The sequence below is a fragment of the Festucalex cinctus genome, chromosome 12, assembly GCF_051991245.1.
Source record: "Festucalex cinctus isolate MCC-2025b chromosome 12, RoL_Fcin_1.0, whole genome shotgun sequence".
Taxonomy (NCBI): Eukaryota; Metazoa; Chordata; class Actinopteri; order Syngnathiformes; family Syngnathidae; genus Festucalex; species Festucalex cinctus.
The window spans coordinates 25,483,526-25,493,509 of NC_135422.1; the positions used below are offsets into that span (position 1 = coordinate 25,483,526).

General features: G+C 38.3%; 1 protein-coding gene across 1 annotated transcript in view; it reads right to left on the reverse strand.

Annotated features, from left to right (window-relative positions):
* Positions 1–7,895: 7,895 nt before the first annotated feature.
* The window catches only part of gsc (goosecoid), a 5,151-nt gene continuing 3,062 nt past the window's right edge, over positions 7,896–9,984 (reverse strand). Inside the window, 2 exon segments of the mRNA XM_077539818.1 lie at positions 7,896–8,362; positions 8,364–8,453. Of these exon segments, the coding sequence (XP_077395944.1) occupies positions 8,306–8,362; positions 8,364–8,453 (147 nt within the window). The 3' untranslated portion in view covers positions 7,896–8,305.

Consider the following 9,984-nt stretch of genomic DNA (forward strand, 5'->3'; position numbering starts at 1 on the left):
ATCCTACATTCACGATATTGCTTTTAATGTCCACAGAGGCTATCAAAAATAAATAAAAATATATATATGTTTGGATAAGTCTGATGCCAGTGAACATTTTGAGTGGTGGAAACTAAAAGAATATTCATAAATGACTTTTATCACACTTAGAATGAGTTTACATTTTTTGTACAAAATACCGTATGTGGGGTATTTTTTTTTTATGCCTCAAGGGCTAGGTGGCGCTGCATATATAACTGAATGTTGTCATAGAGATAGCTTCAGGCCTTGACGATAAACATACATGTCAAGTTTGGGATTTTTTGGAGCATGTACCGGGGAGTTATTAAGCATATCCTTTTTCAGTGCGAAACACAAATTTTGATGCCCCGCCTTCATCATATAGTATTTCGAAAGGTCAAGATTTTTCCCCCTGTCGTTGGCTCAGGTCTTGACATGGTCCAGGTCAAGTCTTAACTCAGTCAGATGAAACGTGTAGGAGAAGTGGGCAAAGGTCTGCCCCCTGTGAATGTGCAAAAATTGTCAAAAATGGGACATTCAAAAATTCGTAGCTCACTTCCTGTTCATTTTAGCATATGGGTCCAAGAGACTTTTTTGTAGGTCTTGGGCTCCCTCATACACCTAAAAATATTTGTCGTTCTTGCTTAAACGTACAACCGGGGCTGCTTCGTTAAAAACTTCTAGGGGGCGCTATTGAGTCATTTTTGTAAAAATAGCACAATCAACAATAAAATATTGCTCATTTTACCAGGCCAGATGTGTGTGCCAAGTTTCATGAGTTTCTGTGCATGTTTAGACCCTCAAAACTGGCGTTGTTTTCTTGGCGAACAGCGCTTAGCCACACCCACAGCAATTCGCGAAAACTCACAAACTTCGTGTTGTGACATCATGAAGGCCGAAACCCTCATCTGAGCAAATATGAGGTAGGTCCAGTTAACGTGTTTGGAGAAAAATGTAGAAGAAAATTCGTAAGAAAAAAAATTGCCACGAGGTGGCGCTATCAGTTAGATGAAATATAAGTCAGTAGATGTCTTTAGGGCTGGACTCTCATCAAATGTGTGAAATTTTGAGAAGATATGATCATCTCGGTCAAGTTAATGCAGCTTTTATTTTCACGAAAAATCTTCAGACTTTGCGTCACCGTAGCGGCCACGCCCTTTGGCGAAAAGTTACAATATTCGGTGTGGAGCATGATCAACATCTTAAGGCTTTTCTGACCAATTTTCAAATGGATCCCTTCAACAAGCTCAGCACAGTAGCAAAAAACGTAAAGTACGACATTTATTGTAACCACTAGGTGGCGCAATATGTATAACTGAATTTTATCATATAGATGTTTTCAGGCCGTGACTATTACGTTGCCTGAGAAGTTTGAGATTTTTTGGAGCTTGAACATGGGAGTTATTAAGCATTTGCTCTTTCTGGACAAATGAAATTTTAAAGGCAATATTTGATGCCCCGCCCCCGTCATATAGTATTTCAAAAAGGCAAGATGTTTTGCCCAGTTTTTCTCTCAGGTCTTGAGATGATAAATGCCAAGTTTGAAGTCAATTGGATGAAAAATGTTTGCAAAGGGGGAAAAAGCATGACCACAGTGAATGTGCCAAAATAGGCCAAAATTGGACATAAAAAAATTCATAGCTCACTTCCTGTACATTTTAGCTACATGGTCCCAATAGACTTTTTTGTGCGTCTCGGGGTGCTTCACGTGCCTGCCAATTTTCGTTGCTCTAGCTCAAACGTGCCGGGCTTGGTTTTTATTTTTCTACGCTAGGGGGCGCTATCGAGTCGCATTGTTATGACGACTTAATAATATCAAATTTTTCGCCGGGCCTGAGGAGTGTGCAAAGTTCGGTGAGTTTTCGTGAATGTTTAGGTACCCAAAATCGCGATCGTTTGCGGAGAATAAAGAAGAAGAAGAAGAAGAAGAAGAATAATAATAATTTTTACAAAAACAATAGGGACCTCGCAGCGGTCGCTGCTCGGGCCCTAATAATTCGAACGAAAAACAATAGGGACCTCGCAGCGGTCGCTGCTCGGGCCCTAATAATAACTAGAGCTGCGAGCAGCTATAAAGGGCCCTCGCAGCCCGGGCCACGTTGGAGTCCTTGAAAATGGCATAATAAACGTTTACATGTAGAACATTTTTTTTGCCAGTGTGTGTCAAGCTCAACGGGTTTTGGTGATTGTTAAGACCTGCAAAAATCAGCGTCCTTTTTTATTTTTAGGCAATGAGTTGCCCTGATTGATATTTTTTGTAAAAGTGTATATATACATCATCGCTCGTTGTACTCATTGCACAATGTTACTTTTATTGTCCAAAGGGGCAATCAAAAATGAATAAAACAAAATGGAAACGTACATACGTTTGGATCGGTGTGAAGCCAGTGAACAATTTGAGTGGTGGAAACTAAAAGAATATTCAGAAATGACTTAGTCATCACACTTAGAATGAGTTTAAATTTTTTTGTACAAAATACCGTATGTGTTTTTTTTTTTTTATATAAGCCTCAAGGGCTAGGTGGCGCTGTATTTATAACTGAATGTTGTCATCGAGATACCTTCAGGCCTTGATTATAAGCATACATGTCAAGTGTGGGATTTTTTTTGGAGCATGTACCGTGGAGTTATTAAGCATATCCTTCATTCACGATATTGCTTTTAATGTCCACAGAGGCTATCAAAAATAAATAAAAATATATATATGTTTGGATAAGTCTGATGCCAGTGAACATTTTGAGTGGTGGAAACTAAAAGAATATTCATAAATGACTTAGTTATCACACTCAGAATGAGTTTACATTTTTTGTACAAAATACCGTATGTGGGGTATTTTTTTTTTATGCCTCAAGGGCTAGGTGGCGCTGCATATATAACTGAATGTTGTCATAGAGATAGCTTCAGGCCTTGACGATAAACATACATGTCAAGTTTGGGATTTTTTGGAGCATGTACCGGGGAGTTATTAAGCATATCCTTTTTCAGTGCGAAACACAAATTTTGATGCCCCGCCTTCATCATATAGTATTTCGAAAGGTCAAGATTTTTCCCCCTGTCGTTGGCTCAGGACTTGACATGGTCCAGGTCAAGTCTTAACTCAGTCAGATGAAACGTGTAGGAGAAGTGGGCAAAAGTCTGCCCCCTGTGAATGTGCAAAAATTGTCAAAAATGGGACATTCAAAAATTCGTAGCTCACTTCCTGTTCATTTTAGCATATGGGTCCAAGAGACTTTTTTGTAGGTCTTGGGCTCCCTCATACACCTAAAAATATTCGTCGTTCTTGCTTAAACGTACAACCGGGGCTGCTTCGTTAAAAACTTCTAGGGGGCGCTATTGAGTCATTTTTGTAAAAATAGCGCAATCAACAATAAAATATTGCTAATTTTACCAGGCCAGATGTGTGTGCCAAGTTTCATGAGTTTCTGTGCATGTTTAGACCCTCAAAACTGGCGTTATTTTCTTGGCGAACAGCGCTTAGCCACACCCACAGCAATTCGCGAAAACTCACAAACTTCTTTTTTTTTTTTTTTTTTTTTTTTTTCTTTTTTTTTAAGAGCTCAGAATTGTTCATTCGGTAGTCTTACCGATTCAACGTCTTGTCATCATTGCTCTTTTTTTTTTTTTTTTTTTTTTTTTTTTTTGTGTGTGTATGTGTGCGTGCGTTTGCGTGCGTTTGCGTGCGTGCGTTTGCGTGCGTGCGTGCGTTTGCGTGTGTGCGTTTGCGTGCGTTTGCGTGCGTGCGTGTGCGTGCGTGCAAATACGTATAAATTTATACTCATTCATTCACCTAAAACCTTATAAATATCCCATTACCCTTCGCCTTAACCAGGTACTTCAGAATCTTGCCAGAGTCGTGAGATTTAAATGGTCAGGAAAACTCACAAACTTCGTGTTGTGACATCATGAAGGCCGAAACCCTCATCTGAGCAAATATGAGGTAGGTCCAGTTAACGTGTTTGGAGAAAAACGTAGAAGAAAATTCGTAAGAAAAAAAATTGCCACTAGGTGGCGCTATCAGTTAGATGAAATATAAGTCAGTAGATGTCTTTAGGGCTGGACTCTCATCAAATGTGTGAAATTTTGAGAAGATAGGATCATCTCGGTCAAGTTAATGCAGCTTTTATTTTCACGAAAAATCTTCAGACTTTGTGTCACCGTAGCGGCCACGCCCTTTGGCGAAAAGTTACAATATTCGGTGTGGGGCATGATCAACATCTTAAGGCTTTTCTGACCAATTTTCAAATGGATCCCTTCAACAAGCTCAGCACAGTAGCTAAAAACGTAAAGTATGACATTTATTGTAACCACTAGGTGGCGCTATATGTATACCTTCCATTGCCGAAATGTTTGAAGAAAAAGTCGTAGCGCCCGATAGAGTATAGTAAAGAAGAAATGGCGGCTTTACCGCGGGAAAAAAAAAATCATCTAACCAAAACGACACACCTCCTCACCCAGTCAACCAATCATAACACACTAGACAACACGCCCCCACCTTGTGTAGTTCAGGGTACACCCAAATACCCTCCTCAGGCCTAGGAACTTAGGTAGTACCGTTTCGACCCCCCCAGACCCGGAACTGGTTTTGTGTGTGAACGCAAACTTTGGACAAACTCCCCCGGAACATAGGGAAGTTCCTTCATAAGTTCCTGCGGTGTGAAAGCGCCTTATATCTTACCCATCTTGTAATTTCGACGGGTCTTGTCTCCATTCCATGTCAGGTGTCTGGGCGCATTATCAGCATCCTGATTAGCATTTGGCTCGTACATGTAAAGTCCAACGTATAAAATGCCAACCTCCTCCTCTTCCTCCAACTCTTTAAAAACTTGGTTCTCCTCATTTTCGCTCAACCTATCGCTGACATCGCTGTCTGAATCGACGTTTGAGTGGCTTTGTATAGCGTCTGTATGGAGCGCTGCCATCGCTGTTCCCGGTGTGACGTATGTCGTTTGTCGCCCGCCAGGCTCGAACTTCGGAAAAGCGATTATTTCGTCAAATATATAACATATAAATTATTTTTTCATACTTTATTTGTTGGACAGTGTTTCAATGCTTCAATTGTGACCCTATATGGTATTTTATGAAATTACTTCACATTTGGCCTTTAAACATTAAGTTTGCGTCTCCTTCAATTAATGAGCCAATTGATTATTAATTTAATAATTAACAATTATTCATTTAATAATTAATTGGACCAATTTCCCTTACAGTGCATTAGTCGAAAGGTGGGCTGTCATTTATGGAAATTGGCGACTGTGAAAAACATATAGACCCATTCACTACTTAGTGTAATACAGCTGTGAATGTTATCGCCATTCAGTAGTCGCGTTCACATTCTGTCAGCATAATGTAGCTACAATAGGCTGTTTTCACGGAGGAAAATAAGGCAACATTTAGCCTGATTGAAACGCCGCGGAATGGAACGTCTGTTCTTCATAAAGTCATTCTGTTCTATTTCATTCAACTTTGCTGATCCTTTCACGCTAAATGTTGCCGTCCACCTCACTTTCACCCCAATAGTTACGACCGAGAAGTGATCGATCTTGAGGTTACTGCTATTTGAAAACAACACAATTTTTTTCTAAATGTCAAGATACTCGCTTCTTACCTTTTGGAGTAGAAAGAAAGCCAGGTGTGAGTAACTTTTCTAATCCAAGTCTGATCTCAACTCTCTCCACCGCTCAAATGTCAAACCAATGTCATAGAGATACCTTCAGGCCTTGACGATAAACATACATGTCAAGTTTGGGATTTTTTGGAGCATGTACCGGGGAGTTATCAAGCATATCCTTTTTCATTGCGAAACGTGTTTACAATTTTTGTAAAAATACCATAAGTGGGGTATTTTTTTTTCATGCCTCAAAGGCGAGGTGACGCTGCATATATAACTGAATGTTGTCATAGAGATACCTTCACGCCTTGACTATGAACATACATGTCAAGTTTGGGATTTTTTGGGGCATGTACCGGGAAGTTATTAAGCATATTCTTTTTCATTGCGAAACACAAATTTTGACGCCCCGCCCTCATCATATAGTATTTCGAAAAGTCAAGATTTTTCCCCCTGTCGTTGGCTCACGTCTTGACATGGTCCAGGTCAAGTCTTAACTCAGTCGGATGAAACGTGTAGGAGATGTGGGCAAAAGTATGCCCCCTGTAAATGTGCAAAAATCGTCAAAAATGGGACATTCAAAAATTCGTAGCTCACTTCCTGTTCATTTTAGCATATGGGTCCAAGAGACTTTTTTTGTAGGTCTTGGGCTCCCTCATACACCTAAAAATATTCGTCGTTCTTGCTTAAACGTACAAGCGGGGCTGCTTCGTTAAATATTTCTAGGGGGCGCTATTGAGTCATTTTTGTAAAAATAGCACAATTAACAATAAAATATTGCTCATTTTACCAGGCCAGATGTGTGTGCCAAGTTTCATGAGTTTCTGTGCATGTTTAGACCATCAAAACTGGCGTTGTTTTCTTGGCGAACAGCGCTTAGCCACACTCACAGCAATTCGCGAAAACTCACAAACTTCGTGTTGTGACATCATGAAGGCCGAAACCCTCATCTGAGCAAATATGAGGTAGGTCCAGTTAACGTGTCTGGAGAAAAACGTAGAAGAAAATTCGTAAGAAAAAAAATTGCCACTAGGTGGCGCTATCAGTAAGATGAAATATAAGTTCGTAGATGTCTTAAGGGCTGGACTCTCATCAAATGTGTGAAATTTTGAGACCAAAGGTCGCTGCTCTGGCCCTAAAGAAGAAGAAGAAGAAGAAGAAGAAGAAGAATTCTTACAAAAAACAAGAGGGACCTCGCAGCGGTCGCTGCTCGGGGCCTAATTAACAGACAACCAGCGTTGTTTACTTCTAGCTGCACTTCGTTGCCTCCAGCGGTTGTTTTTGCCTCCAGTAAACACCGTGACGTCATCGTGACGTAGGCCATGAAGGGGTCCATAGGATGGTTGCTGCACACAGAAGCAACAGTTCACCCTCACATTCACACCTCGTGTTTATTCAATATGGAGGACCAAAACTGCCAAAAAAAAAAAAAAAAGAATGAATCCAAGTGAAAATTAAAATGGCTATAAAAAAATACTTAAAAAAATAAATACAAAAAATAAGTATAAATGGGATTAAACACAACACAATAGTCATAAATAACTTAAGAAAAGTAAAATTAAATACAAAAATAAAGCTTGGAAAAATACAAATAAATAAAAAAGATGTCGAAATAAATACAATAATAAATATATTAAAAAAATTCAATATCAATCAATAAAGCAAAACACTGTGCTCTCACATTTTTTTTTTATTTCATGCTGCAGCTGCTCTGTCAGAACGAAATGTGATTGAAATGAGGGGGCGGTCCTAAGGTTGGACTCCGCCATTGCAAACTGACTTTCAACGGTCCAGTGAGCGGGTCTGCGGACAGCTCTCCGTGCAAGCCAGCCAGACTTTCGCTGACCCGCTCAATGTCGGCAGTTTGCAACATGCAGCGGAGCCCAACCCAAGGGCCGCCCCCTCATTTGAACATTTCCACCTGACAGAGGGTCTGCAGCACGAAATAAATAAATGTGAGAGAAGAGCGTTTTTATGTATTGATTGACATTTAATTCTATTTATATATTTATTTTTGTATTTATTTCGACATTTATTTTTATATATTTATTTTTTTATCTATTTTTTTATTTTTTTATTTATTTTTACTTTTAGTTATTAATCTATTTATTGTTTTTATTTCCATTTATATTTATTTTTATGTATTTCATTTTTGAATTATGTTTTTAGATCCTTTTAACTTTTACTTTTAGTCATTTATTTATTTTTTTATTCATTCATTCATTTATTTTAATTTTGTCAGTTTTGGTCCTCCATAATTCCGCTGTAAATTAAATCAGCTCTGGAGTGTACATAAGTTATATTTTAATGTTTTAATCGTTGTCCTATGATCAATTTCTGCATTTATTTTTACAAAATGTAATCAGATGCATTATAAATATCACATTCCGACTTATTGTTCGCAGCGTATTTCCCCCCATAAACTCCACAGACAAATTCCGTATGCTGAGCAACACGTTAATTGGCAACTGACACGGACTATAAGTTACAACATGAATATTACAAATAAGGTCACATGTGACATAAACTCAAGTGTCATATGCGAGACACTGCATTGCGTCTCTTGATTTTCTTGACATTCGAAATTAAATTAGATTTAAATAGACATGGAAATATGTACATCTGTGCAACACAAATCACCCATCACCGTCGCTGATCCAAGCAAACGCGCATGCGCGCGGTTCGATCGTTTGCAAGTCAGTCCGAGTCCACTTCACATTTCCTCTCCTCCGTTTTCCCCGCGCACGTTTTTTTTGGATTTGTTCCATTTCTGAGTGTTCTCTGATTCTTCCGATGATGACCTTTTCTGCCTCCTCCACTTGGCACGTCTGTTTTTGAACCAAACCTACAGCAAGAAAGCACAGATGTAATAATAGTTATCTTTTGCATTTGTTTTTTAATTGCGTACTAGTTTATTTTCTGTATACAACACGCCACATCATTCTTAATAACCGTCTTATTAGTAATACGTGGGAAATTATCTCAAACAATACGGAGACTATTTTTGCGTCTGTAAACAAATACAGCGGCATGACACAAAAGAACGTCAATCCTATAAAACAAATCATCCATCCAAGAGCCTCATGGAAGAAAAACATTTGATTCATTTAACAATATGGAATTTCCTTTTCTTTTTTTGAAATGACGTTCTGTAGATGGCGTCCAGGGCCTGTACGAATGTCTTGAAATCTGATGGTGAGTTTCCTCCTCGACCGCTGGAACATCGATGTGCCATCATTGTTTCTTTTTGAGGTTTCAATTATGAATCAAATATTTGTCTTCAATCACTCTTGTTTTTATTAGATTGCTAAAAAGTTCAGCTTCTTGCTTTGTTCTATACTTTAAGTCAAAACAACAGAAATTAATTTTAGAGGTAAGGGAAATAATATATCGATATGAAATGTAATATATTATAAGTTATTATATTATTAATTTAAATTAATAAATAAAATAATTAGTGCTGTCAAAGTTAAAGCGTTAACTAATTAATTAATCACAAAAAAATATCACATTAATCATTGTATTACCACAGATTAATCACACTCTTAATTTGACCACAGATGATCCTTTTTAGCCAACAGTGGATGGTTACATTAAAGGTAGCTGTTGGAGTTTGAGCAATAAACATAACTACATGCATTAAAGTAAAGCATTTAATAAATGTTTACATATGCCATTGGTCATTTTTTCCCATTTTAAATTATGCAAATAATTAATTGATTAGAAAAAGCAGGATGAGCGTGTGCAGTGGATATAAATTTTTGAAGATATCCTCATAATATTCAATGTCGCAAAAATTAACACATAATAGACGCGCTTCAAATTTAGCGGGAAAAATATGTTGGGAAATAAAGCTTTTTTAAGTCAGTGATTAATCATGATTAATAAAATTTCTAAGATGTGATTAATCTGATTAAAACATTTAATCGCTTGACAGCTCTAAAATAATTATAGCACACAATATAACTACAAAGATCATAAACTCTATTAAGGAATGTGAATTTGGATTTTATTTTCAGCGTGCAGGCTATTTTTTACATTCGATAATTCATCATGTAAACCTTTCACATGCGCCTTTATTTTTTTTACTCTATCGCAGGTGTTTATTATCTATTTGTTAAATTTGGTGCCATCTTTGCCCTGAATAGTATTCATAATCCATCCATCCATTTTCTTGACCGCTTATTTCTCACAAGTGTCGCGGGGGGTGCTGGCGCCTATCTCAGCTGGCTCTGGGCAGTAGGCGGGGGACACCCTGGACTGGTTGCCAGCCAATCGCAGGGCACACAGAGACGAACAACCATCCACACTCACAAGCACACCGAGGGACAATTCGGAGCGCCCAATTAACCTGCCATGCATGTCTTTGGAATGTG